This window comes from Oryctolagus cuniculus, chromosome 12 (assembly GCF_051225735.1).
Source record: "Oryctolagus cuniculus isolate XC-2025 breed Fujian yellow rabbit chromosome 12, ASM5122573v1, whole genome shotgun sequence".
Classification (NCBI taxonomy): Eukaryota; Metazoa; Chordata; class Mammalia; order Lagomorpha; family Leporidae; genus Oryctolagus; species Oryctolagus cuniculus.
Window position 1 is genome coordinate 24,006,815 of NC_142878.1, and position 27,343 is coordinate 24,034,157.

General features: G+C 47.7%; 1 protein-coding gene and 1 long non-coding RNA gene across 3 annotated transcripts; one reads left to right on the top strand and one right to left on the bottom strand.

The window, feature by feature from the left end:
• Positions 1–550: 550 nt before the first annotated feature.
• Positions 551–22,145, bottom strand: PTGER2 (prostaglandin E receptor 2). Of its 2 annotated transcripts, XM_089309113.1 has the most exons (3): positions 20,565–22,145; positions 5,178–8,448; positions 551–4,782 (listed from the first exon to the last, which is right to left on the bottom strand). In XM_089309113.1, exons 1-2 carry the CDS (start codon positions 21,405–21,407, stop codon positions 8,206–8,208), a joined length of 1,086 nt encoding a protein of 361 aa, XP_089165239.1. In that variant the 5' UTR covers positions 21,408–22,145; the 3' UTR covers positions 551–4,782; positions 5,178–8,205.
• LOC149122979 (uncharacterized) lies at positions 21,034–25,634 on the top strand. The gene is made up of 2 exons (XR_016217824.1): positions 21,034–21,173; positions 22,171–25,634. It is a non-coding gene; the product is annotated as an uncharacterized LOC149122979 (long non-coding RNA).
• Positions 25,635–27,343: the final 1,709 nt, after the last annotated feature.

Genomic DNA, 27,343 nt, shown 5'->3' on the forward strand with positions numbered 1-27,343 from the left:
ACAGCCAGGCTATGAGCTGAGATGGGAGCTTGCTGACCACGGCTGGAGCAGAGGAGCTGTGGGGAAGAAGGTGAGAGAGGCAGCCCAGGTAATGGAGACAAAGCCCACTGATTAGATGTCTGCATCCCAATCCCAGTTTTGCCATTCCTACCTAAACTTTGAGTGTGTTAGTTTATTTTTATTTCTTAAAAATATATTTATTTATTTGAAAGGCAGAAAAAAAGATGAGACAGAGAAAAATCTGCCATCTACTGGTTTACTCCCCATAACAGCCAGGGCTGGGTTAGGCCGAAGCCAGGAGCCCGGAATTCTGTTTGAGTCCCCCATGTGGGTTGCAGTGACCCAGATACTTGAGCCATCACCCACCGCCTCCCAGGATGTCCATTAGCAGGAAGCTGGCATCGAACCCAGGTACTGCAACATGGGCTGGCTGTGTCCCAAGAGACTATTTAACCACAGCTCCAAATGCCCACCCAGAGTGTATCAGTTTAAATATAAACTTACCAGGTTTTATTTTTCTCCCCCAAGCAATTTGTCTCTTAATCCAAAATTCCTGTTACAAAAGATTCCGGTTAGTAGTGTTTTAATGTGCTCAAGTAGGAGAGACCAAAGGCAAGGCTGTGTTATCTGAAGGAGGCTTTGTCTGGTCACAAAGGACCACTGTGGTTTCCCACTTAGAATTTCTTTGCAACCACCACAGTTCACTGTAACTTCACCCAGGACACAGGAGAAATGCGTAGGAGGAAGGAAGGAATCTGCCTCTCCACCTTCCTTAGTTTTCCAAAGTAGCATGTCATGGAAAGATGTCAACACCGGCTAGTGCTTCCTCTCAGAGTGGGCGTCCGGCTCTCCCAGCACCATAATAGGTAGCGAAAGGAACGAAGGTCTTGCGTTTATAGTTAGACTTGCTCTTCTTTTATCGGAACGCCTGCTCACACCACAAAGATTTATTTTTGCAGGTCAGAGAGTATTACACCACAGCACGCAGTCCTCAGTGTCCGGTTATCATGCCTTTCATTCTACAAGGAACACGTGGACATTTATTTTTAAAAACATTAAAAGTGAATGTTGGGCTTGCGAAGATCTGGGGGTTTTGGCTTGTTCTCCTGAACTCTTCACAATGTGAACAGAGAAGCTGTCTCCGAGATAAAAGATAGTTTCAACCATGACTTCAAAGGTTTGATGGTGCAGCTGTCCCAATTCTAAACATTCTATTTATCATGACATACCAGGTGCACTCTTAGGACAGAGATGCGTATTAAAGTTGGCTCTAGTAAAAATACCGTCTGATCACCAAGAGCAGTGAGTGCAGTTTTCAAGGGAACTTCCATTCTCTGGTCCGTGGCACTGACATCTATTTCTGTATCACCCCAAGGGCTTCACAAAAGACCAGGTTCAACTGGCAAGTCCAAAGCTCCTCTTCCCTCATGTACAAAGCCAATCCAGGAACTTACAGGCAAGAGAGAAACCAAATGATGTGTGGTGCCATGCTGGCAAGCTCCGCACCATCATAACATAAGGGCATATATTTAGATGTTCTTAGTGATCAACTCACTTTACTCATACATACCTAGTTGTCCTCTATAGCACTATGTTGTTGCTTTTTACATTTGTTGATTGTCTAAAGGTATGGCCTGGTTTCCAAGAAAATTGTGTAAGCCCAGCTCGCATTAATAGAAATATAATATCAGATCAGTTCAGGAACCAGCATATCAGCACTCAGTACTGGTAAGACTGGGTTAGAACTATCTGTGGCCCTGGTCCAGCACATTAAATGGGCACTGATAACTTGGATAAGATGTGGAATAGGGTACCAGAATGGAGGGGTGTCAGGTGTTCTGCTGTCTTTTTGTGTCTTTTGGTCCTCTCTCTTGTTTGCTGACACGTTCCCCTGTGTTCTCTCCTGGCTACCGGTCTGCATTGCATTCCTGAAATAGACTTGTCCCCTATGCATAGCATCATCATTCTCCACAGTTACTGAGAGTTAAGAAAGAGGCAGCCTCACCCCAAGAACTATCACCTCTACCTCCACCACCACCACCTCCGAGAATCGGAAACCTGAGCCAGGTGCATGGAGAGGTCAGAGGGGCCACAGAACTGGGGCCCAGCACTGTGGCACAGCAGGATAAGCCACCACTTGTGACACCAGCATTCCGTATTGGAGCATCAGTTCAAGTCCCAGTTGCTCCAGTTCCAATCCAGCTTCCTGCTGCTGCACCTGGGAAAGTGGCAGATAATGGTCCAAGTACTTGGGTCCCTGCCACCTGTGTGGGAGACCTGGATGGAGTTCCAGGCTCCAGGCTTTACTGCCAGGGCCATTTGGGGAGTGAAATCAGTGATGGAAGATCTCTGTCTCTCCCACACTTTCTCTGCCAGTCTGCCTTTCAAATAAATAAATAAATCTTTGTAAAAATGATACTAATCCTTCGTTTTATTCGCATTTGCCATGTTCAGATACTGTGCAAAATCCTGACTGCATTTACTCCTTTAATCACCCAAACAATTGAGAAACTGGGAAAACGCTATTATCTTCATTTTAGAGATGAGGTCTCAGAGACATGAAATAACTCGACTCAGAAAAGCCCAGTGGTTCGACAAATCTTTAACGTCCCTCAGAGAACCTGGAGTTTTGTGTGAGTTTGTGCATCAAAGGAGACAGGGCCCTGTAGCTGGGTGGAGAGGAGACAGTAGGTGCTAGAAAAAGTATGTTCTAGAAGAGGCCATAGGGAAGTGAGTAAAGACAGATACCAGCAAGAGCAGCATTGGCAGATGGCCTTGGGAGCTGCACTCTGTCCAGGCTTTTTCTGTTTGGTTAAAATTTACAGAATTACAGAATTGCTATGTGTATTCTTCTTTTACAGTAGTTTGTATAAACCTGTCCCAACTTACAGTAAACTGTCAGTGTTGTTGACATTTTTCTAGGTTTTTCTCATTCTAGTCATCCTTAAAAATAAGGCTTCAGTTCATGTCTAGACCACTATATGCGATGCACTGTCTCTCTTTGCTCTGCTTAAGAACAGCTGTTAGGCTGAACTACTGTGGGCAGGACCAACTGCTTCCTGCAGTCTGACCTTCTTTCTCGACCCCAGCCATACAGTCTGCCCCCGGGGCAGATGCATGTAAATGCTCAGCCTGAGGGGGCAGGGTCTGAGACAGGTATTTTGGTAAAGGGATCTCTAGCATTTGACCCCTTTCCATACAGAGAGGGGTGCTTCCTATTCCCTAAGCTTGCTTGGGGAATCTATTTGGAGCAGAAGGCAAGAAGAATGGCTACCCACTTTGCTGTTTCAGTTTTTGTGTTACAGTTAATGTGTGTGTGTGAATAATGTATATATGTAATTATGTGTGTATGCATATTATATAAATAATAATATATTAATTCTGCTGATACTGGATATTCTCCATTTCCCCCCATCAATCAGCTGTCTGTTCTGCCTCACAGCTGCATCCCCCAGGTTTGCTTTATGCTGTGTATTATGGTGGGCTTTGGCTAATGGGAGGCACAGCAGGAGGGTGAGGCAGGAGGGGAGATCTCCAGGAGTCTCTCCCATGGTTCCCTCCTTGTGCTTCTGTGTTTTCCTACTGCAGCTCCTGTTGGGTGGCATCTCTGAGGCTCTCACAGGCTACCAGTAACTGCTTCCTCCCTCGTCCCTCCAGGCCTGGAGTGGAAACAGCTTCCAGGACGTCCTGCATCCTCACTGGTGCCCTTTACTCCACCAGTCCTCTGTCAATGTTCCTTCCGTTGACCATTCCTCAGCTACCCTTGGAGTGCGCCATCTCTTTGTACTGGAATCCTCATGGGTATATTTGACCTTGCAGATTTTGAAAAGATTTATTTATTTATTTGAAAGTCAAAGTTGCACAGAGAAGGAGAGGCAGAGAGAGAGAGAGAGGGAGAGAGAGAGAGAGAGAGACTTCCATCCACTGGTTCACTCCCCAGTTGGCTGCAATGGCCAGAGCGGCGCCAATCTGAAGCCAGGAGCCAGGAGCTTCTTCCGGGTCTCCCATGCGGGTGCAGGGGCCCAAGGATTTGGACCATATTCCACTGCTTTCCCAGGCCACAGCAGAGAGCTGGATCAGAAGAGGAGCAGCCGAGACTCCAACTGGCGCCAACATGGGATGCCGGCACTGTAGGCAGCAACTTTAGCCACTATGCCGCAGTGCAGGCACCTTGACCCTGCAGAATTTAAAATGAAATTCCTAGATCCCAAATGAAAAACACTAAAATTGACTTATAATACTCCATATGTTTTATGGGAAATAGGAAAACTATAATTCAAGAAAAATTACTTATGGTAAATAAGATTCCAACACTACCAGAAAAAAGAAGAGTAACATTCTGGAATAAAAAATAATGCCAAATACAGGGTCTCGGCTCAGGTACAGACTGCAGCTTTTGTGAATTGCTAAAATAATGCTTCTTTCCATAGTGTGCATTTTAGGCAATCAAAATATTTTTGTAAATTCAACAATTACTTATAGGGCTGACAGATGACCAGAGGAGAAATTGAACAGAGTTAAATGTTGATAAAGGCAGAAGACAGGCATTTTATTAGTCTATATGTTTGCTGCCATAACAAAATCCCAGGGGTCAGGTACTTATGAAGAAAATAGGTTTATTTAGCTTGCACCCTTGGAGACTGGAAGTCCAAGGATTGGGGATCCTCGCTGGTTCAGCCTCCGGTGAGGGTCTATCGGTGGGAGCACATGAAGAGAGGCAGGTCATACTGCAAGTCAGGAATCCCAGGTTGGGCTTGTTCTGGGGAGAAAGTAACTCTGGGTCTCATGAGAACTACTTTTTTTTTTTTTTTTTTTTTTTTTTTTTTTTTTTTTTTTTTTTTTGACAGGCAGAGTGGACAGTGAGAGAGAGAGACAGAGAGAAAGGTCTTCCTTTTGCCGTTGGTTCACCCTCCAATGGCCGCCGCGGCCGGCGCGCTGCGGCCGGCGCACCGCGCTGATCCGATGGCAGGAGCCAGGAGCCAGGTGCTTTTCCTGGTCTCCCATGGGGTGCAGGGCCCAAGCACCTGGGCCATCCTCCACTGCACTCCCGGGCCACAGCAGAGGGCTGGCCTGGAAGAGGGGCAACCGGGACAGAATCCGGCGCCCCGACCGGGACTAGAACCCGGTGTGCCGGCGCCGCTAGGCGGAGGATTAGCCTAGTGAGCCGCGGCGCCGGCCTCATGAGAACTACTTTAATCCCTTCTCAGATCATGACCCCAGTGACCCAAGGACCTCCCCAACTAGGCCCCACCCCAAAGGTCCCATCTTAACATTGCCATTCTGAGAACCCAGGCTTCAACCCGTGAACCACAGAGGGACAAACTCAAATTGTATGCAAAGCATCACAGTCCTCAAACAGTCATGCTGTGCCTCTGCCTGGACGAGCAGGCACTGCAAGTGCTCATGTACAAAATACTCTCTGTGAAGAGGGCTGCGTCGTTATCTGAATGGCTCAAGGAGGGGATCTCCCCAAGTTCAAAAAACGCTACCACTTAGTGAATGAAATAAGCAAACCTCTGCCTCAGTGAGAGCCAATTTTCTACTTCTGCCTCTCAAAGTTACAAAATCCTGAGCCTGAATATGTTGTTTTTCTTTGCTAAAATCAGAGCTGACTTGGCATTAGCATTAGACAATCCTCCTTTCGAAGTGCACTGACACTAGCAGCATGGGATGCCCAAAGCATAACCGAGTTAGGAGAACACTGCAATGTGGATTGACTTGTGTTCCTTGCCCTGGGCTTGCAGGCTGGACTACACTGTGGGTTTGGGATAGCAATGTTTCTGGAACTGGCACCCATATGGGATGCCAGTGCTGCAGGTGGCAGCTTTACCCGCTGCACCACAGAGCCAGCCCCTATTTGTTCTTTTTGGAGTAAGGGCTAATTTGGCATAAATTGTATCAAAATAAAATGATGCCTGGGTTGGTTTGGAATCACTCTAAGTGATTGTCTAGCTTAGTAGCTACTTACAGGAAATGGTTTTGGGTAAATACCTCGATGAGACTTTGGAAAAAACTAACACCCCCCTTCTCTCTGTTTTTTTTTTTTTTTTTTTTTTTTTAATTTATTTTATTTGAGAGGTAGAGTTACAGAGAGTGAGAGGGAGAGTCAGAGAGAAAGGTCTTCCTTCCATTGGTTCACTCTCAAATGGCCGCCATGGCTGGAACTGTGGCGATCTGAAGCCAGGAGCCAGGTGCTTCTTCCTGGTCTCCCACACGGGTGCAGAGGCCCAAGGACTTGGGCCATCTTCTACTGCTCTCCCAGGCCATAGCAGAGAGCTGGATTGGAAGTGGAGCAACTGGGACTAGAACTGGCGCCCATATGGGATGCCGGCGCCGCAGGTGGAGGATTAACCTACTGTGCCATGGCGCTGCCCCCCCCCCTTTTTTTAAATGATAGCTCTCCTATAATACTACTTTGCAAAAATAAGTTGGTTTTGCTATTTTAAAGATCATTCTAGAAGGGTAAGATGAATGAACAAAATCTTATAGTACCAAGTACTGTATTGGATATTTAAAACTAATTTAACACTTTTTAAAATATTTATTTTATTTGAAAGTTAGAGAGAGAGAGAGAGAGAGAGAGAGAGAGAGAGAGAGATCTTCCATCCAGTGGTTCACTCCCCAATAGCCAGGACAGTGAGGACCAGGCTGAAGGCAGGAGCCAGGAGTTTCCTCCAGGTCTCCCACATGGCTTCAGGAGCCCAAGAACTTGGGCCATCCTCTGCTGCTTTCTCAGGCATATTAGCAGGGAGCTGGATTAGAAGTGGAGCAGCCAGGACTCAAACCAGTGCCTGTATGAGATGCTGGTGCTGCAGGCAGTAGCCTAACCCACTGCACCACCGCACTGGCCCCTGCAACCATGCTTTAAAAATCTAGCAGCCAAACTTTTAAAACTTGTCAAATTAAATATACAGTTTTTCCAAAAAATAATTTTCCCCTATATTTTGCCATTCAAAAGATACTACATGTGCATGAACTATAAAACATCATTTGAAGTTTTTCAAATACTGTTCCTTTTTCAAATTTTGTTTTGCAGTTTATTTCTGTAACATTTCAGATGAGCTTACACAGTAACTATGACTAACCACTGCAAATTTACTTGAAATATTTTGATGCTGAGTTTACACCATGCGAAACATTTAGAAATATATTAAGATATGACTCATGGTCACATGACTTCCTATATAATATGAGTCAAACCATGTTCTCTAAATAAAAACAGAGACATTAATTAATTAAAGACGGCAGTCATCTTATCAAGTATATATTAGTCATGGCCCCAATTTCAACATTACACCAGTTCCAGTTTATCTAAAGAATGGATCAAACTTTTCGGTTTTTAAACCTAATATTTGGCTTCAGACATAGGCATATACATATATATATGAAGAATTGAACCAGAATTAACTGATAGAGAATGAAGAGTGTTAATCAGAATTAACTCTCTGAACAACCTTCTTGTTATTTCCTTTCTCAAGGAAGCTTTCTGAAGTCTTCTTGATTAATATGAGTACTATGGAGATTATGAAATAAATAACCCGACAAGTTGGCGCATAGCTCCTGGAAGACGAGTGAACAAAACTGATGTTAAGCACCTGCACCCATTCTGGCATGAGTAGTCCCATAGTGACGAGGGAGGACTCCCACACAGACAAGCAGCACAGCCAAGGCGCCAATGATTTTTCAAATTCACTGTCCAAACAAAGAGTCCATTAAACTCCTCCAAGACATCAGCCTGCCCAGCCCTGGCTGCTTCCCTGCTTCCACATAGCGACTTCCTAGAGAACACATACGAAGCTTCGTTGGGTCTGACTGTACGCTGTATGTTTGCTCATATCAGTAGCGGCATAGGAGATTAAAATAGAAAAGGCAGAAACTATTTAAAGAACTAAACAAATTACAAAACCACACGCTTGGTCGTTCAACAGGAAAGCTGAAATCAAAAGGCCACTGGATCTTAAAGGCAGCCGCTTGTTCCTCCAGAGGCCGCATCACGGGCTCCTTGAGGATAAATTTTATAAATTCTTCTGCCACCTTCCCTGAAGAGCCTTGTCAGCACCTTTGCAGCCCAATCCACTGCTTAAATCTTGTTTACCCCGTTTTATCAGGGCAGCTTCATTTTGTTGACACACTAACTTGCTGCATTTCTCCAAGGAGTCGTTTCAAAATGATCTTCCAGATGCTGCAGAACTAAGCACGCCGTAACTATTGTCCGCAAAGGTCAGCCTGTTTACTGGCGTTTGACTGCGTGGAACAGGAAGTTTGCGTTGCATCTTGTGTTCTTAATGACACCCGACAGCAGAGGACCGAGCGCATGAGTCTCAGAACAGAAGGCCTGAGGATGGCAAAGACCCAAGGGTCGATTATTGAATTAATTGATAAGAACCTAAGAGCTTGGAGGTCCCACTTTTCTTTTCGGGAGGAAGTTTCATTCATATATGCAAAAATCTGTAAGAAGGCAAGGGGAGAGTGGTGTTAGTTTTACATGGCAGCAGTGGGCAGGTTTAGATCCTATGCAACCTCTTAAGATTTTTTGTTTACGATTTATTTATTTATTTGAAAGGCAGAGTTACAGAGAGGCAGAGGCAGAGGCAGAGAGAGATAGAGATAGAGAGGTCTTCCATCTGCTGGTTCACCCCCAAATGGCTGCAACAGCTGGAGCTGGGCTGATCCAAAGCCAGGAGCTTCTTCCGGGTCTCCCATGCAGGTGCAGAGGCCTGAGAACTTGGGCCATCTTCCAGTGCTTTCCTAGACCATAGCAGAGAGCTGGATAGGAAGTGGAGCAGGTGGAACTCGAACTGGTGCTCATATGGGATGCAGGCACTGCAGGCGGTGGCTTTACTCGCTACACCACAGCGCCGCCCCCTCTCTTAAGATTTATTTATTTATTTATTTTTAAGATTTATTTACTTATTTGAAAGTCGGAGTTACACAGAGAGAGGAGAGGCAGAGAGAAAGAGAGAGAGAGAGGTCTTCCATCCGCAGGCTCACTCCCCAATTGACCGCAATAGCTGGAGCTGCGCCAATCCGAAGCCAGGAGCCAGGAGCTTCTTCCATGTCTCCCACACAGGTGCAGGGGCCCAATGCCTTGGGCCATCTTCTACTGCTTTCCCAGGTCATAGCAGAGAGCTGGATAGGAAGTGGAGCAGCCGGGACTCGAACCGGTGCCCACATGGGATGCTGGCACTGCTGGCAGTGGCTTTACTGACTATGCTACAGAGCTGACTCCCCTTTCTTAAGATTTAAAAGCAGCCTGTGGTTTGTGTGTGGCAGTGGTGGTGAAGGTGGGGCAGCAAAATCTCACCTTTCTCCCATATGTAGATCCTCACATAATAAAGATTTCTTTTCCCTTAAACTCAATGAAAGCCTGCTTTCTGTGGATGATAATTAGCATTAACATTGTACACATGTCCCAGTCTTGTTACTGGGGAGGGAGGGAAATGAATAAACTCTTCTTGGCAACTAGAATAGAACATCAATAATTCCAGTGATGCTAAGACTAGACACTTCCATTTATCAATCAACCTAATGCAGGTATCACCAACTGTGCTGGGCACTAAACTCTCTTTATTCTTAGTCTTTACAAATACTCTAGAGCTTAAGTATCATGTCCTTTCAACAGATGAAGAAGTGAACTTCAGGCCAGCTCAGCATAACACGTTACATTTATTTCCAAATCCTTGCTGGGATTTCATTAGCTCAGTTCAGTGAAAGAGGCTATGCCACCCAGAAAGCTCCGTCCATGGGAATGTGGTTCTGACCAGTGCACAGCCTGCTGGGAATCTTAGCTCCGTACACAGCTTTGGGACCACAGGCAGAAAACTACCCTTTAGGTCTCGCTGGATCTTTCAGATAAGCCATAACCACAGCAATGCCTGCTTCCCAGGGCTTCTGGAAGGATGACAGCAACAGTGCTTGTAAGCAGCTTGGAACAATGCTCAGAGAGTAAGTGCTCCACAGTGTCAGTTCTCACCATCTCCACATCTCATCATCTCCAGTGGGGACAGCAAGGTGTAGAAAAGTTAGGCAATGGGTGCTGGCACTGTGGCATAGTAGGCTAAGCCTCTGCCTGCTGCACCAACATCATATAGGGATGCAGATTTGAGTCTGTTGCTGCTCCACTTCCAATCCAGCTCCCTGCTAGTGGCCTGGGAAAGTAGTGGAAGTTGACCCAAGTGCTTGGGTCCCTGCACCCCCATGGGAGAACCGGCAGAAGTTTCTGGCTTCTGGCTTTGGATTGGCCTAGCTCTGGCTGTTGAGACCATTTGAGGAGTGAACCAGCTGATGGAAGACCTCTCTGTCTCTCCCTCTATTTGTCTATAACTCTGCTCTCGGATAAAAGAAAAGTTAGGTGACTTGCCCAGGTACCCAAGGCTGGTTAGCAGCCTACTCAGGACACAATTCCAACTCTCTGGATGCTAGTGCAGCACTCACTGTGTGCAAAATCCAGGCCTGTTGCACAGCGAAGGACTTCAGAACAGTGTGCTGCACACTGCAAAGCTTTCCTGGTGGGGCAGGGTTTTCCAACAGAATCCCACCACTTTTCTGTTGGTTCACCCCCCAGATGGCCGCTATAGCTGGTGTGCTGCGCCGATCCGAAGCCAGGAGCCAGGTGCACAGCTCATCCTTTCAAACCAGCTCTTGTTCATGTCTGGGACTTTCTTCTCGGTGGTGGGCTGAGACTTAGGGAGCTGTTTCTGTCCTGGCCTCTGGTACTCACTCTGTGGGCACACTGCTATTGGACATACACAGCAATTGTAGGGAGAGAGGGAAGTGCAGTCATCGTTGGGTTGTTTATGTTCAGACAGTTACGGGAAGGTTTGGCAGCCTTAGGTGTTAATGCCAGAGAATCTTGGCATAGAGAATGAAGAAAAGATTTGGCAGATGAGAAAGGAAAAAAGGAGAATTAGAGAGGAAGGGAAAGTCAGGTAGGGATGTGCAATGAGACAAGTTATCTTGTCAGCAAGACCACCGTGGATGCAAAGTATACAGTACAGTGTGTTAAAGGAGAGATTTTAGAGGTTAGAAATTCAGGAAACTGGGGTACATGAGTCTGACAGATTAAACTGCATCAGTGACTATCTGTATATATACACACAGGTGCATGGGAAAATGCAATTAAAAGATATGTTTATTTTGGTGCAAAACCAGTTTGAATTCATGTGTAGTTTTTTCATGATACCTATTTTCAATGAACTCTTGGAATCACTCTCATATGTATATGCAGATGCACAACTCAGAGCACTGAGTTGTAGAAAGTCTGTCGTTGAGTTTGTGATCTAGTTTGGCCAGAGAACATAACACTGAATTGGCCAGCCACGATGGGCAGCATACACAGGGCTCACCACCGTGCTGTCACACATGAAGATGAGTCAGGTTTCCAGTGGAGAATAGCCCACACTGTCCTTCCTGATCACTTTAGACCCTTGACAGAGTAATAAGAAGTGAAAATGGGTTAGAGAACAGAGCAATTCTGAGCTGTTTTCTTTCATCTACCCTGTTGGGCAATTTTTAGAATTCCTTAAAATTTGCATTTCAGGCAGTGGCTGATACAACTCTTTCTTTATGTTGGATAAGACAAACTTCAGGGGCAGGCATTTAACCCAGGGGTTAAGAAGCCCAGGGTGCCTGGGTCCCCTACTCAGCTACAGTTCTCAGCTGCAGCCTCCTGCTGATGCAGACCCTGGGGGGCAGGCGTGATGACTCAAGTGATTGAGTTTCTGCTGCCCATGTGGGAGACTTGGACTGAGTTCCAGGCTCCCAGAGCTTGTCCAGCATTTGGAGAATGAACCATGGAAGGGAGCTCTCTCTCTCTCAAATAAATAAATAAATGAATATTTTAAAAGAGACATACTTTGGTGAGCCTTGAAGTTCTTGGTATAAGCTTTGTCTTCTACCTTACCATTTTCCCCCTTTGGTTCTTGTCTTTTGCCTAGATTTTACGTGTTTTTTTCTTTTTTTAATCTGTAGATCCTGGGTTTGTTCTTGGTTTATGACAACTAAGTCATTGTAGCCATTTTCCAGGGTGTGGACCTTTCTGGCTGGGGACAGACTGCCCTTCCTGGGGCCAGCTCTTTCTTAGAGGCAGCAACAGGGCGCCATAGGGAGCAGGTCTTTGATACACAGACAGCACTAACCTCTGTGGTTCCAGGAGGTAGTGATCCCAGGACAGGTATCAGGCATCTAGTGACCAATCCTATAGCTTAGAGCCTGCCAAAATTATTGGAACTAACCAATCCTAGATGGCTTACCCTGCCATACCCTCCCCAAGGAATTTCCAGCAGAAGTCGTGACCTACACTCTCCCCTTCTTCCTACCACTTCTGTCTCCTGACTGATGCTGGAATATTTCCATGTGACCCTGCATGTGCGCCATGTGCCCTGCCTTTGTATTCCTGGACTCTACTGTGTCTCTTCTTGTGCATGAATTTGATTGATAATAACATAAAAAAACCAACAACAGGAACCATTACCAACCTCTGTCTGCAGAACTTATCAGACCAAAGTGAAACTGTATCCATAAAACAGTTCCTTAACACCCCGCCTCCCTTCAGCCTGTTTTTGTGTTTTAGATTTTTTGCTTATTTACTTTCATTTTATTTGAAGGGGAGAGGGAGGGAGGGAAGGGGAGGAGGAGAGGGAGAGAGAGAGGCAGAGGGAGAGGGAGAGAGAGAGAGAGAGAAATATCTTCTGTCCATCGGTTCACTCCCCAAATGCCTACAACAGTCAGAACTGAGCCAGGAAAAATCTGGGAGCCAAGAACCCATTCTTGATGTCCCATGTAGGTGGCAGGGACCCAAGTACTTGGACCATCATCACCACCTCTAAGGATGTGCATTTGCAGGAAGCAGGATCAGAAGTGGAGCCAGGATTCAAACCCAGGAATCCTGATATGGGATGTGGGTATCCTAAGCAGCATCTTAATCACACTAGTCAATGCCAGACTTGCACAGGAATATAAGGTAATTAATTCATGATTTGTCAGTGATATTTTAGAATTCAATTTCAGAGGCTGGTAGAATTTATACAGTTTTCCTCTATACCATTAATACATTTGCCGTGAGAAAAATACTAAGTGCTGATCTAAGTCAAGTCAAGCAAACTTTACTTCCTTGGGGGTGTGTTTTCTGTACACAGTTTAGCGAAGAATATAGAGCTTATTGTGACACTTACAAGTGGCCCAGAAAGAATGAGTGCTATTTTAGCATTGTCTTGTATAGAACCAGCTTCCCATGGAAAACTTCATCTTGGAGCTGCCTGGGTCCTGTTTGTTTGAACCACTTTCTGATCTTCAATGCAACTACTCAGTGGGTTCAGAATGTTAGAGCAAATGAGGACTTTATTTGGCTAATCATTGAACTCATCTAGGGAGCTTTAAAAACATTCTGATGGCTTGTTCCCTCCCTCAGACGCTCTACCCTCATTAGTCTAGACTAAGACGTGGCTGCCAGGGGCTTTAACCCCCAGCCAATTCTAACCCGCAGCCAAGAGTGAGACCTCACTGCCTTAGAGCCTTATACCTAAAACCAGAAATGGTTTAAAGTTATTCATTCATTTCCATTTAGACCTGGTCCATCAAACGTATGACTTTATACTTCCAGAATAGAGTTTCATTCATTGATATCCAATCAGAGTTTCTTTTAGAAAGTGAATATTCTGGACATAACAGCTAGCATCTATTAAATCCTTGTTGTGTGCTGGGTATGGTGCTGAGACATTTATAGGAATCTTCAAAAAGTCCATGGAAAACTTATGGGTATTAGGAGAAAACTGCATGCAAGTTTTAACTGTTTTGCGCCAAAAGAAACTTTTCTTTTAATTCAATTTTTATGAACTTTACGAGGAACCCTTGTATAATTTTTTTTCTACTTAATCCTTGTACAAGTCTGTGAAGTATTATGTTTCCCACTTCATGTAGGAGGAAACCAAAACTTAGAAGCAGTGGGAACCACATTTCCTTTTTAGCCATCAGTATACAAAATTCTGTCATGTAAAGCTTGACATGAAATTCACAACTGACTGACCAAATGATGTAGTTGGAGGAGACTTCTCTTCAAATGTGCCACAAAGTCTTAGGGACACCACCGTTTCTATTTACAGACTGAAAAACCACAGCAATTTCTAAGTACCCTATTAGGGTACTCCGAAAAGCCCACAGAAGATGGAATTAAGAGAAAAGTTTGGGTGCCAAAAATTGTGAAGTCCATGCATACAAGGGGCTCTCCAGCAAGTCCATGTAAATGTGTGTCGTGAAAAAACTATGCATAGATCTCAAAACTTCTTGCATCAAAATAAACTTGTCTTTTGAGCCCATTTTTCTGTGAGATTTCTGAAGTACTCTTGTGCTTGGCTTTCTCTGGGGCTTCTTTGATTTTCCATGAGTTTCCACAATTAAATTGCAGGCCTAGATCGTTACATGTTTACTTGCCTCCTGAAAGACATCAGGGTGTCCTGGCTGTAGGCTCTGAGTAATTCATTCTTTAATAAACAGACTTCTAGGGGCAGACTATTTACCATGATGGTTTCCACAAACACCTGTCCCCGGATCGCAGGGGCTGTAGGTGGAGAGAAACACAGCCCATTTCCCTGAAAACCTGGGGCATGGATAGAAAATCCTGTGCTTCCTGCTCCTCAAAACCGGAAACACAAAAAGCTAATGCTGGGGCTGGCACTGTGGCATAGCGGGTAAAGCTGCCATCTGCAGTGCTGGCATCCCATTTGGGCGCCGGTTCTAGTCCTGGCTGCTCCACTTCCAATCCAGCTCTCTGCTATGACCTGGGAAAGCAGTAGAAAATGCCCAAGCCCTTGGGCCCCTGCATCCATGTGGGAGACCCGGAAGAAGCTCCTGGCTTCGGTTTGGCGCAGCTCTGGCCATTGCGGCCAATTGGGGAGTGAACCAGTGGATGAAAGACCTTTCTCTCCCTCTCTCTCTCTCTCTCTCTCTCTCTCTCTCTCTCTCGTGTGTGTGTGCATAACTCTGACTTTCAAATAAATAAATAAATCTTTTTAAAAATAAAAATAAAAAGCAAGCATTAAAAAAAAGCTGAAAGAAGCGAATGCTGAGGTTGGAGCTCAGGCCTCTGCATTCCAGGATGCTGGCACAAACCCTTTAAAAACTAAGTGATGGACTCTGAGGTCCATCTGCACAGTATGCATGTAAGCACAGTGCCCTGCAAATGACTTCACAAAGACCCACGTGCATAGGTTCAGAACCTGGTCCAGAGGAAGCTTCTGCCTTCCCTAAACGCACTTTCCCATCACACACATGAGTCATCTCCCAAATGTCTGTAGGCAGTGCACCCAGTGAAAAAAATAGGCATAGATTTCAAAATGTTTTGCCCCCAAATATACTTAACCTTGCATGTCGCGTTTCCGCGAACTTCTCAAACTACCCTCATATGTCTCAACTGCATAGTTCTTAAGGCTGGGCTTTTGCTAAGAGTCATTACAGGTAGCAAAATAGTCTCAAAAAAAAAAAAAAAATAGAGCCGGGTGCATGTTGACCCTATAAACAGAGGCACAATGCACCCAAGCTGAAGGTAGGGATGGGGAGTGGCACTCACAGGCTGCAAAACAGGGCAGGAGGAGCCAGCCGAGCAGAGCAGGTTGCAGATTAACTGGAAGTGGCTGGAAGGAGATGTGTGGATGGCCTTTCTCAAACACTGTGTCTCACCTTTTCTGTTCTTTGTTTTAACTTAACACTGTGACAGGCTCCCAACCTGCCAGAGGAGACAAACGCCATCTCCCAAAGCTGTTCTTTAAGCCGAGGGCCTGGCCAAAAGTACCTGAAACAGTCGTGTAGACCCATTTGAGCCAAAGGTACTGACGCCCCGCACAGATTCTCTGCTGGGAAAAAGACAGTCCTTGCTGTCTACGGTTTAAAAACCAGTGCGGCTGTGACTTCATTCACAGTCACCATTTGCTACTATCTAATGGCAAAGGAAAAGGTTCCACGTGAAAACACTCCTAGAGAAGAACTTTCTCTTAAAAGGTAATGTGTGTGGGAACTGTCGCAGCAATCCCCACACACATCACTAACGATGCTCGGATGATAAAGGCCATCTAAAACTGTTCACAGACAACTACTGAAAACATCACCAGGCAAAATCCATTGTGGTTAGGAATAAAATTTCTGGATTTCTCTTTTATTCCTGCCAAGTTACTATAGTATTTTGCATGAATGTAATTGGCAGAGGTTCAGGTTTTTACCCCTGTTCATATTCCATTTTATGTAAGGAGTACCAAGAATGAACAGGTAACTCCAGCATTGTTGACTTAGTTTGTCCTGCATCACACAGATCAGATTTCCACTAAGCAGATTTACCTAATCAGAAATTCCTAAAGAATTTCTAAAGATGAAGACATTTTGAGAATGAGTCAGTGGCTCACTCTTGAAATTTTAGAACTGAATAAAGTGCCTAAGCACTTTATCCTAATGGCATGTGGAAAACAGTTTAAAATGACCAGGAAGCTGGGTACCATTAGTAAAGTGGACAGAAAGAGCCTTGAAATGGGTTGGAAATGAAGACACAAGCAGTATTTGAAGCAAGAATGGAAGTCTTCTATAGTTCCTGTGTTCTGTTCCATTTCGGGAAGAAAGTTTCTATTTATCTCTGTGAGATGATGACAACAGCTGATTAGCATAAGGAGGAATTTACTAATTTATACAATATCTCTTTGGTGACTAAACAGTTTGGAAAACATTGTTGGTCCCATGCTGGATTTCATGTTGGACAGCCAAAATAATGTCATTTCCTGAACACCACATGCTTTTTTTTTTTTTTTTTTATCACTTAAGAAATGCTTTATGTGCACAAAGGGAACGTTTTGTGTGAGGAGTATTGTGCTTATTTCTGAATGTAGACCAGCATTTACCTTAGCCATCTCCTCAAACCTCAGTCACAGCCTTTTGTTTCATTGGCCTGGAGTAGACTTGGCCCTAGCTCAGCCGCCTTGAACTGACATGGAGAAAAACACCTTTGCCATTTTCTTTGTAAAACTAGCGAGTTGGAATCAAGAGGCAGAGTGGCCCAAGTATGTACAGCATCTCCACAATTCTCTTATGAAACCTTGGATTAGTCTTCTCGTACGTCACCCTGGAAGTGAGTAATTTCTTTTTAATACTATTGTGGCTGGGTGCACAGGCTCGATGCATAAGCTGCCTGCCCATGAATCGTACTCTACAGCTCACTACCTGTGGGAGCCAGGGTATGTTATTTGCCTTATCTGTTCACTAGGCATCATAGTACTGGCTTTTTTATAGGTCGTTATGAGACTAATAGGATACGTAAAAAATTAGCACTCAAACATGTAAGTCATTTTGGTGTTGATGATAATATGTGAGGTTGAACTTGACCTCATTTTAGGGTGTGGGCATTGTTTTATATTTTGATAGTTTTACTTGTCAATCTTTTGCAAGCCTTGGACTGGCCTCCCTGGAGGAAGCAGGGATTCCAGACTGCCAGTGCGTGGTACAACGTCTGATGTTAATTGTTCCAGGTGTGCTAAATCCCCTGTTTCTCCTCTCCCCAACTACTGGAGTGCTGTGGGATAGGCTGGCCTCCTGCTGGGTGTGGTTGTGAGTCCCTTCCCTGAGGACAAGTGGTTTGGCCCATGTTTGAGCAACATAGGAAGTAGCTCTGTTGACCTATGGAAGGGATGGGTAGAGACAGGGGTAGGTTGCTGCTATTTTCTAAGATGTAAGAAAACTAATTGGGAGTATCTTACTCAGGACTTTACAAAGGCTTACATTTTGAATGGATTACATTTTGGATCTAGTGGGTTAAATGGCCTATGTAATAAAAATATTCTTTCTATTTTTTATATGACTTTTGACAATTTGAAATCCTGTATGTGGAACACACTGTATTTCTACTGAACCACGTGCATACTGCCAGAGACACAGGAGCATTTCTGAGGGCAGCCATAAACCTTTGCTTTGTCTAGTGGTACTCCTGGGCAGGATGAGTGGATATGATTCCTCCCTGGGGTGGGAGCTTAGTGTAGGTCACTTTGGAGGGCTATTTTAGCATTCTCCACATAGAACAGAAGGCTGGGTGGGTCAGGGGACGCATTTCCTCCAGGCACATGCCTCAAATTCTGAACTAGTAGAATGTAGGAATCAAACAGTAGCCACAAGTTTACCCCTCAGGGAGTAAATCAGGACTGTGCCACACTTCATAACAGGCTACGGAAACAAGAGGTGCGAACAATGAGTAGCAATCATCTATTGGCAAAATCAAACCCATCAATGGGTAGATTTCCTTATTAAGAGATGCCTTGGGTTATCTGTGGCTCATCTGAATAGGACAGCATGATAGTTTCAAGACAGCTTTCAGGTTACGCACAAGTCAGGGTTTTCTCCTGCTCTTTGGGAATCTTTGCCATGAATATACACAGACATGAACTGAGAAAATACTTGCTGATGTGGTCATTGCCAAGGAGTGACTTGGGAGAGACAAGGCCCTCTCATAATCCACCAACCCCCTCCCCCAGCCTCCCTCCCTCCAGCCACAAACAGGCAATCTAAGCAAAACACACTGCAGAGCAGATCTCCCCCATCGCATCCCTTCTAAGCCCACTCCTGCCTTGAAGCCCCTTCCGGTGGCAGCCCTGGAGCTGCCCCTGGCTGGAAGATTAAATGAGTGAGGGGGAAACCTGCATGTATGTATGCAGAATTAAAAATCAGTGTAGGGCAATGATAGAGTTATGATGAAGGGAAAAATTTACATGAAAACAGAGGCCTGTTGAAAAATCATTGCCTCTCATTAAAAACCAAACCAAAGATTCCACTGTGGGTCAGGCATGATCAAAGGGAGACCTTTTCCCCCCGCTGACTTCCTCTAAATGGCTTAGAAAAGGAGAATAGGTCTTTTTCACAAGTGTGGGGTCACCCTTCAGACGGATCCTAAGTAGTGGAGGTGTCACAAATGACAATCAAACCACAAGAACTACCAGCCTAATTCCCACCAGCATAAGACATGCACTCCCCTAGCCAGGAATGGTTTATGTTCCCCAAGTTGTGTTCTGCTGCTTAGCGGCATCCAAGATAGATTCCTTCATGGATCCCTGTTCTGCATCCTATCCTGATCTCCCAGAACTGATTTCGACTCTCACAGCACTGAAATCGGGGAAAGAGAAGTGTTGAAGCGGGGTTGGTTTCTACATCACAGCATTGTGGTTGCAAGCTCCCCTGCTCGGGGCGAGGGGTGCACTGCAGCCTCCCACACACCTGCTTCCTTGTTTCCAGGGGCGACTTAGCTGTGTGACCTCCCATTTCCCCATAATGAAACTCACTGATGTCGGCCAGCTTGTGTCCCAATGGAGGATGGGGCAGACGTGTGAGGACAGTGGGGCGCAGGGAGAAGCGAGCGGAGTTGAGAAAGACATTTCGAGGGAGTGAGGGGCCTGTCTTAGGCTTTCAGGACCCTTGTCTTTTCCATCCCAGAAAAGGAACAGACCAGGATTATCAGAAGCAGAGGCTGAGGTAGGGTACAGTTGCTTCTCCAGCCTCTGCAAGGCGGACTCCTTCATACGCCAGGCTCTGTCCATCCCGTTCCTTTCCCCAAGACTGCGCTAGGCAGGGGTTAAGACCTGCTTCCTCCCTGCAGGGCCAGTCTGCTTCTGAAAATTAGAGAGGCGCTGCCCAGGCGCCCAGTCCCCAGCCTCTGCAAGGGGCCAACACATGCTCGACACATCCCGGGCTCTGCTACCACGGGCACGTTCGGAGGCCCAGACTCAGAGCAGCACGGAACTGACTGCTGAGCTTGTCCCAGACCACCCCCTGCCCCGACCTTGGGCTCCTGGTGGTTGGTTTCCTGGGCAGCTCTCTTCCTTCCCTGAGCTGGAGCAGCCGTTCCTGAATGTGGCTTTATCAAATGGACAGCTGTAAGCTGCTGTGTACCCAGCAGTGACAGCGAGAGGATTTTTTTTTTTTTTAAGATTTCGAAAGCCTGTTTTGGAGGGATCACCAAAGTTTAGCAAGGAGTTCCTGAAAGCAAGTGTCTATTCCTCTAGTTGCCAGTATGGAGGCCTTAGGAATATTCATGGCTACGAAGAAGTGAACTCCAGTGGGTAAAGATGTTTGGTGAACTTCTAGGACAAACAAGGGACACTGGGAGCTTCTGCCACAGGGACCCTCCTCATCCACGGCCAAGTTCAGGGGCAGCCAGAGTACCCTGGAATACTACCTGGTGTCCTGCCAGAAACACAAGGTGAAGCATGGAGAGCTAGCACCGGAGGGTGGGGGGCACCGGACCGCCAACTGCAACTCAAGGTCATCTCCGTGTAAGCATGGAAGGTCCCAGGCCAGGCTGACCATCGGTGGGAAAGGGGCTCTGACTCCAGAATGGGGACTGGGCTGGTTTAGAGGACGGCCAAGGGCTCCTTGCAAGGGGTCCCTATTAGCCTGTGGCAAGAAATAGTTTAGCAGCTCCCATGCGCCTGGATTGCAGGAGGAAGGAGGGAGGGTGAAGCTGGGGCGGGAAGCGCTCGGATCTTTCCCAGGTGGGAACGTGGCAGAAGTTTGCGGGGCGGCGTAAAGAGCGCGGGAAGTGAGCGACGTACCGTGAAAGGCAAGGAGCACACGGCGAAGGTGATGGTCATGATGGCCAGGAGAATGAGGTGGTCCGTCTCCTCCGCCACCGACACCCTCTCGCCCCTCCTGCGGGTCCCGGGGCCGCCCCGGCCGCTGCCCGACGAGGGTCCGCAGCGGCTCCTGCGGGCGCGGCGGTACATGTGGACGAGGTTGCAGATGACACTGAGGTTGCAGGCGAGCACGGCCACGATGAGCAGCAGCAGCAGGGTGGCGTAGAGCTGCAGGTAGGCGGTGCGCCCGTGCCGGATGAAGCACCACGTCCCCGGGCAGTACTGCACGTACTCTCCGTAGTCCAGCAGCGGCAGCGAGCAGAAGAGCAGCGAGGCGGTGTAGATGGCGGGCAGCACGGCCAGGCCCCCGCGACGCGTGATGCGGCGCTGGTAGAAGTAGGGGTGCCCGATGGACAGGTAGCGCTCCAGGGCCATGGCGAAGAGCATGAGCATCGTGGCCAGGCTGAAGAAGGTCATGGCGAAGGCGAAGTAGGTGCACGCGCGGCCGTCGGGCTCCAGCGCCAACAGGGTCTGGTTCCGCGCATACGAAGCCAGCACCACCGGGCTGATGAAGCAGGTCCCGAGCAGGTCGGTGAACACCAGTTCGGTCACCAGCACGTGAAAGAGCGAGAGCGAGGTCCCGCGGCCCGCGCTGCGCCCCGCGTCCGCCCGCCAGCGGCGCGCCAGCAGCGCCAGCGCGATGAGGTTCCCCAGCACCCCGGCCGAGAACATCACCGCGCTGATGGCGGGGCTCTCGCCCGAGGGGAGCCACTGGCGCGTCTCGCAGTCCTCGGGCCGGGAGTCATTGGAGGCATTGCCCATGGCGGGGTGCGCGGCGGAGAGGTGCTTCCTCCTCTCCCGGCCGACACCTGGGCGCGGGAGGGTCTGAGAGGCCGGGCGCTCTGAGACCCAAAGGGAAGAGAGAAGGGATCAAGATCCAGAGCCCCCTTCCGGCCCCAGCGCGCGCCCAGGGCCGCCTCGTCCCGGGGCTCCCGCAGCGTGTCCAGGGGCTGCTCGTCTCCAGCATCCGAACGCAGTCCTGGCTGCGGCAGCGACCCGCGCCGAGAGGAACCTCCGCTTTCACCCCCGCGCCGTCCGGGGCGGGCCTGGGAGTGGTGTCCCGGGAGTGCAGAAGGCCAGCTCCCGCGAGCTGCCGGCCAGGCGGGACGCGTCACCCTCGCCCCAGCGCTGCGAGTCCCCTGGGCGCGCAGGCGGGGATGGGGAAGGGTGGGCTCCGAGCACCCGCGGGGCACAGCGCTGGGCAGGCGCGTGCGAACTGCGGGGCGCCGGGAGCTGAGGGCGGCTGGCGGGAGCCGCGCTCCTCGGCCCGGCAGGGGTCGGGTGCTGGCAGCCGCGCGGAGGACTGACCTGGGCTAGGTCGGGTCCAGCCTCAGCCGAGCGCTGGCGACACTTGCGGGGTCTGCGCAGGGTGCACAGAGGGCGGGGGCCGCAGGAGGGCAACGCGTCTCCCCCAGCGACGGAGAGGCTAGGAGGAGCCAGTCCCTTGAGCTCTGGCACGGAGATGGCTCAAAGTAAAACCGCTACGATTATTCACACTTTTTTTTTTTTTTTTTTGCGTACTCAGGAAGATACGCGAAGAGGGCGGGACAGGAGTTGGGAGGAAGTGAGAGCTGGCCCCACGCGAGCACAGAAGCGGCCCGCGCGCCACCGAGCCACCGCTTGTTGGACTCGCGGCCGCTGGTGCCCGGTGGCTGGCATTTCGCCTTTTCCTATGTCAACACCCTAACGGATAACCACTTGTTTAAGCAACCATTGGGGGGGGGGGGGAGCCAAAACAAAACACAAAGAGGAATGTTCCTTGTAATTATGTAGAATTGTTTGAGGCCACCGCTTGAAAACCACTGTACATCATTGTTCTGGATTCAGTGTTGGACGAAAGGGTTGATAGGCCTTCTGGCCACTGATCTGTTGCACGTTGGGCTAACCATGCAAGGCCCATCCCAAAGACCCGTTCCTGGAGAAGGGTGTGGGAGGTGGCTCCATTCAGACAAGAGCCGGTAGAAATGGTTGCCCACTGCTTTACTGTCCAAATGGTAGAATCTTGGGAATGGGCTGACTGTAAGAGATGTGATTTGGTAGACAGCGCGGGGAGGTCTGGGAAGTGGAAGGATCTGCATGGGGAGCCTGGAGAAGACACCTGCTGAAGAGCTCACCTTGCTGCCGCCTGCTGCCTCTGCCTGGTTTTAGCTCTCCTTGGTTCTGGCCTTAGGGCAAGCTAAGTTCATTATCACTTGAGAAGCCCACAGGCCTATCTCCACTTACCTGTGCCATTCTTTCAAGCCCTAAACTTTGCATGGCATAGATTCCGGAAGGGAGAGTGTCTTTTTTTCTTTTCTTTTCAAAATGTATTTTAGTTATTTGAAAGGCAGAGTGACACAGAGGGAGGGAAAGACAGAGAGAGAGAGAGAGAAAGGTCTTCCATTTTCTGTTTCACTCCCCAAATGGCCTCAGAAGCCGGGAGACTAGAACTCCATCTGAGTCTCCCACGTGGGTGGCAGGGGCCCAAGTACTTGGGCCATCATCTGCTGCTTTCCCAGGTGCATTAGCTGGGAGCTGGAGTAGCCAGGACTGAACCAGGACTTCGATATGGGATGCAGACATCTCAGGCTGCAGGTTAACCTGCTGTGCCCAGCACGGTCCCTGCTCCCCGCAGGGAGGTGTCTGAATCCCTACAGTTTTCCTGGAACCTGCAAAAGAGCCTCATCTTAACAGCAGCCCTTCGTTGCTGGTTATTCCTCCACCCTACCTGTTCCCATCTCACCCTAAGCAACGGGGAAACTGTGTGAACCCAAAGTGTTGTTCAATTGGAGCGTGCCATGGAACCGGCTTATGTAGCATAACCCCTCGCTACAGTTTTACTACTGAATGAGGGATTTTTGAGTCACAGAATTTGCTGAATGCTTCTTTTCCAAAGGTTTTTCTGTCTTTTCTGTTTTCATAAAGGTTCTCACAACAAGAAAAACTCCCCCTGACCCTTCCCTGTATGTTGGTCTCTGGCTTACCTTTGGGTGGGTGCCTGGTAGCAGGCCTGCCCCTGGTTTTTGCTGGTGGTGGGAGCCAGAGCGAGAGTGCAATGAGAAACCCTCACCCTTGAGGCTTCCCCCTTTCTCTTCCTCCATCCAACTCAGGCCTGCACGAGGGAGACTTGCCCAGACGTATGTGCACATACCAGCCTCTCATGACCTCCCTCTTCCCAAAAAGCCTCCCCTTGGGCCCGGGATAGGCATCCCAATCACACAGTTGACCCTGAGTTGGTGAGGCTGGGGAGGGAACCTGCATGGAGCCCTGGGCCTGAGCTCCGGGCCAACATTCGAGTGGGGAGTTTCCCGTGATCTCAGGTCCCTGGAAGCAGGTCTTGAATGGAAGGGAGGGGTGCGAGCACCTGCGGCCTGGGGTCCGGGTGCGAAGTGCCTGTTGGCTCTGAGGCTGCCTCACCCATGGGGATGCAATGTGAAGAGAAAGAACAGAGTGGGGGGTGGCGCTGTAGCTCAGCGGGTTAACGCCCTGGCCTGAAGCACCGGCATCCCATATGGGCGCTGGTTCTAGTCCTGGCTGCTCCTCTTCCAATCCAGCTCTCTGCTGTGGCCTGGGAAAGCAGTAGAAGATGGCCCAAGTCCTTGGGCCCCTGCACCTGCGTGGGAGACCCGGAAGAAGCTCTTGGCTCCTGACTTTGGATCAGCAAAGCTCCGGCCATTGTGGCCAATTGGGGAGTGAAGCAGCAGATGGAAGACCTCTCTCTCTCTCTCTCTCTCTCTCTCTCTCTCTCTGTAACTCTGACTTTCAAATAAATAAATAAATCTTAAAAAAAAAAAGAACGGTGGGATCCTGTGGATGCTGGGGACCAGGGCCCTGACAGTTACTCTACTGTGATGCTTAGCTTCGTTTGCTGCCAGAGATTCCAATCACTTCTTTGATGTGTTTCCAGCATTTGGACAGAGCAACACATACACACACACTCACACACACACACACAGCAGGACCTTCAAAAGTTCATGGTCAGTGTGTAGTATGAAAAGTAACTATGTGTGGATTAAAAAGTGCACAAAATAAACCTTGGAAATAAAATGTTTCATGAACTTTTTGAAGGGCGCTTGTGAATGTTGGGTTTAGCAGTTCTGCAGGGTTCCATGCTGCCAGATGCCCGACCCGAAGGCTTGATTCATTTGCCATCCCTGGTCCTGGCACAGATTCCCTCCCGGGAGGCCAAGTCCTGCTGTATCTGGTTTGTCAGTTGCCCTCGCTTTGTAGTTTAAAAGTCACTGCCTTCTCTTTCTATTTTTAGTCTCAGCATCTTAACACAATTTCGGTTCTCACAGACGCTAGAGTTAGAAAATGGATAAACACCCTCCATTCTCGAATGGAGGAAGAGGGCTTTGTTCATGAATTTTTCAGCTCCTGCTTGTGGGACTGTTGTATTTGGGAACACCATGCGTGGCAGCTCGCCTGGGCCATGGGATGCCCAGAGAGCTGACCGCAGGTTATCCCTGGGTATGTCCGCCAGGGTGTTTCTGGAAGAGTTGGGTGTTTGAGTTGGTGGACGGAGAAGCAGATGGCTGTCCTCAAGGTGGGGGCCTTGGGCCGTCTCTTGGGGGCTTGACTAGCACTTAGGAGATGGAGGAAGGTGGGGTTTGCTCTCAGTCTCGCTGCTTGAATTGGGACACAGATCTCCAGCCCTCCATGCTCCCGGCTCCTGGCCCTTCAGATCTGGACTGGAATCTGCACCAGGACTCTGTTTCTCGGATCTTCCACTGCATCAGCAGCTTTGCTGAGCCTCCCACTTGCACTTGGTGAGTGGCAGCACTTCTTGGCCTCCAGAATCATGGGAGCCAGTACTTTATAATAAGCATGGTATTTGTATGTAGTAGTATATATAATTATATATTGTATGATGTATATATGTTATACATGTCTATGCATAATTGTATAGTATATATCAGGAAAGAATTGGAATGATATTCCAATGACATTATATATCTTTATATGTACTTATATGGATTATAATAAACCTGCCTATAGTTACAGGGCATATATCTGGAGGTAACTATAATGATCATATTTATAATATATTTAATATAATATATATTTGGTTATATTACATATCTTTATAATAAATATGAATGATAATTATTTATACACACACATTTATATACATGGACCCCTTACTGACATTTCAGTCAATGGCACACCACAGATATGATAGTGGTCTCATGAGATTAATTTTGTAGCCATCCTTGTTGTTGTGAATGTACTCTGTGATGTCTGCACAACCTCGAAATGACCTAGCCATGCACTTCTCCGAGCATCTCCCTTCTGTTAAACGATACGTGACCATGTCATATTGTTATGTAAGATACAGTCGATGTAACACAGACACATATCAGTTCTGTTACTCTGGAGAACTCTGAAACACACTTCTTTGTGTCCAGATTTCATAGTTTTCATTTTTTCTATCCATAACCTCAGAGGACAGTGGATGGCAAGTTGCTCAGTGTAGGTCATTCTTCAAAAGAAAGCAAAGATAAACAGGAAGGAGGAGAACAGGACAGGGAGGAAGCCGACTTTCATTCTTGTTGATAATTCTATTTATGTTATTACCTTTTCAAAGACTAATTGAAACCTTTGTTTTCTGTTTCCTGCATGTATAAATACATTTTTTTTTTCAAGTGGAGATTTAGGAGCACAATCTGTGTTCTGTAGGATCCTAAACAAGGATTTCATCACTCCACTGAAAGGAACAGAAGCCACTAAAAAAGAGTGAGAGGATTTGTTGGAGGACAAACCCCTGGGGTTCTGGTTTTCTTCATGTACGAGGCTCAGGGGTTGCAGGCTGCTGGAGTCCCCAGGACACACGCTCTGTCTGACCGCCAGCCCTGTCCCTCCCAGCTTGCTGGTTTGTGTCTTCTAGAGGAGAGAAGGGGCTGGAGACGGCTGCAGAGTTCCTCAGCCAACACTGTGTGCTGGAGATCTATCTGCAGAGTCCGTCCCCTGCCACTCCCCTCCGGAATGCCTGTTCCAAGTCCTTCACTGTATGTGAAGAAACTGAGCATTGAAAGGTTGAGTGGGTCACCGGGGACATTCAGGGTTAGTGCAGTGCATCCGGCAGTATGGGAGCAGGATCATGCCATCTGCATCCCAGGCCCCTGTGTGTGGCACACCCTGTCCCTTAAATCCAGAAAGGAGCATGTGGCAAGACTCCCCACCTTCAGCAAATCGCCCCACAAAGCTTGAATGTGGCTTTCTGCATGACAGACTGCTACGTGTTGAACAGACTGCCATCCCCAGTGTGACTGACGAGCCGGAGAAATGGGCTTGCTGCTGGCGGTGGTCCCGACAGGTACAACCTTCCTGGTAGGAAGTTGTTAGTAACTGTTAAAAAATGTTGAAGATGCTTCAGCCTAGAAATAATAATAATAATAATAATAATAGAGATGTATTACCCTCGGGAGACGTAATTGAACAAGTACACAAAGATGTATTTGTGTTGGTATGTATTCAGCTGCACACACACACATACACACACACAGAAGGTTACTGCACAAATCTAGACCTAAGTGTCCTTGCGTAAGGGACTAGTTTAATAAATGAATGTACACATGGACTAAACCCTTATTAAAGATTACATGTATCTACAGTTACTGAAAATGATGTTTAGCACACAGTAAGTTAAAAGCCTATGATGATACTTCAGAAGGTTCTTGGGTAAAAGGAATGAAAAGACGAGTTTACTATGGTGCAAA

Bases quoted from the DNA above. Each gene is read 5' to 3' on its own strand.
- PTGER2 (XM_089309113.1), bottom strand. From the start codon at position 21,407: ATGGGCAATGCCTCCAATGACTCCCGGCCCGAGGACTGCGAGACGCGC. The intron at 8,449-20,564 runs GTACGTCGCTCA...GCCTTCTTACAG, and splicing joins TGTGCTCCTTGCCTTTCACG to ATTTTTGCATATATGAATGA.